Source organism: Crocuta crocuta, unplaced genomic scaffold (assembly GCF_008692635.1).
Source record: "Crocuta crocuta isolate KB4526 unplaced genomic scaffold, BGI_CrCroc_1.0 scaffold2350, whole genome shotgun sequence".
Lineage (NCBI taxonomy): Eukaryota > Metazoa > Chordata > Mammalia > Carnivora > Hyaenidae > Crocuta > Crocuta crocuta.
Genome location: NW_027529588.1, coordinates 48,968 through 50,805, shown reverse-complemented (window position 1 = coordinate 50,805; position 1,838 = coordinate 48,968). Strand labels below are relative to the sequence as shown.

General features: G+C 32.9%; 1 protein-coding gene across 1 annotated transcript in view; it reads right to left on the bottom strand.

The window, feature by feature from the left end:
* IL1RAPL2 (interleukin 1 receptor accessory protein like 2) overlaps positions 1 to 1,139 on the bottom strand; it is a gene marked incomplete at its 5' end in the record, with an annotated part of 47,968 nt that extends 46,829 nt beyond the window's left edge. The window contains one exon of the mRNA XM_077761739.1: positions 1,010 to 1,139. Within this exon, the coding sequence (XP_077617865.1) occupies positions 1,010 to 1,139 (130 nt within the window). The remainder of the gene's footprint in view (positions 1 to 1,009) is intronic.
* Positions 1,140 to 1,838: the final 699 nt, after the last annotated feature.

Sequence of the window (1,838 nt, the reverse complement as noted above, 5' to 3'; positions counted from 1 at the left end):
TATTGGGTGAAAACATAAAGAAAAACAGTAATAGTAGTTATAATAAATTAAATTTAATAATAGAAAGTAATATAAAGTGTACTTGTTTCTTTCACACTTCAACATATTCAATAAAAAAGTGAAAGAATGCATTGCACTGAAATATTAGATTAGCTTCCATTACAAGATTCTTAATGGGAGTAGAGGGGGAAAGGTCCCAACTCCTATTGGAATGAAAAATGTACACTATATATCATCATCTCTGAAATCAAAGGACAACTCCATAGACTGAATGAGAAAAATTACCTATCCCTTATTCATACAAAAGACATCATATCAAATAGGATTAGAAAACCAAAATAAAATAGATATCTATATACCAGGGAGATATCTATAACAGAAAAAATTACCTATCCCTTGTTCATACAAATGACATTATATTAAATAGGACTAGAAAACTAATAGAATAGACGTCTATGTACCAGGGAGGTATCTGTAACAGGTTCTGTCACAGGAGGTATCTGTCTAGGGAAGGGCTAACCTCACTTTTAGGATGAGCAGTGGGTACTGGGAAAAATAAACACTATTCAACACAGTTATTTTGGTGAGTAGTAGCTTACTACTGTCACTGTAGCTTTACACTTATGACCTATGAAAGATGTTTGTTCTTAGGGAGTAAATAATGAGCATTTGCCCAATGGTCTTAGGAGTCACCTACAAAGTTTGGATATTTGGTATGGCTGGATGGAGTAACAGTGGCCTAAGTTTTGGAAACTCAAAAGAACTTGCTCAAGCAACTTAGAGGAGGTCATTACACTCCATGGTATATTCTTAAAACCTGAGAAAACTTCCTTATATTGGAAGCTTACACATTTGCATTTCCTAGGGCACTCACTCTCTCTACCAGATCAACTTTTAGAAAATGGAATGATTTGGAGTTGCAATTAAAATCCCAACCAGAAGTTCTAGGATGTTCCATTGCTTAACTTCAAAGAGAGCAAAGAAAAACTAAGCAATTCAAGTACTGTACCTTATTTCACCTTCTCTAATGTGACCTGCCAGTTCTTCAATAAACTTCTCCCCTTTCATCCAGTAGATCATTGGTCCAGACTCTCCACTGAATCCAAAGAATGCTTTGCAAGGGATGTTCAGAGGTTTACCTGAGAATGACAGAGAAAAGGAATTGAACAAATAGCTCCTGGTTATCACTGGCAGACAGAAACGGACTGTTTAATATCCAAAGTAAAGCTCAGAGGTTGCTCATTTTCAACTTTTCTTCCAATCATCTTATCACTCTACATGAGAAAAAATTTAAATAATCACAAGGGCTTCCGGGAAATTTAAAAATTAAGATATTATCAAAAATGAAAAGTAAAGAAAGTTAATCAGTTTTTAGAACTGCTTATTTTTACTGCCTCCCTTCCAGGAACTAACAGGGAGGAATCAAATAGAAAGAACTGTCCTTTTTTCTTTTTTGAGAGTATTAATTACTGCTTACTTGGACTTGCCTTTGAAGTTAACATTAATCAAAAGTATGTTGATTTTTATTGGTGAGAATGCATACCATAAGCTATCCACTGTTAAGATTGCATAAAGAAAATTTGTTTATTCTGGTGATTGTCTATTCTAAGAAAAATTGGATAATGCAAAATGAAGAGATAATTTTTTAGTTACAGAACTATAAAGAGAAAATGCAGGCAAAACTGTCTAACCATATCTTTTATATTCTTGGAGTTTGCTCATAGTATTTAAATGATTCTAGGCAATACTGCAGCATTTTTTATTATTGATCTTTGTGATTATAGTTACAAACTTTGTTTTAATTATAAATTTATCATCAATATAAAAGCAATTATTTT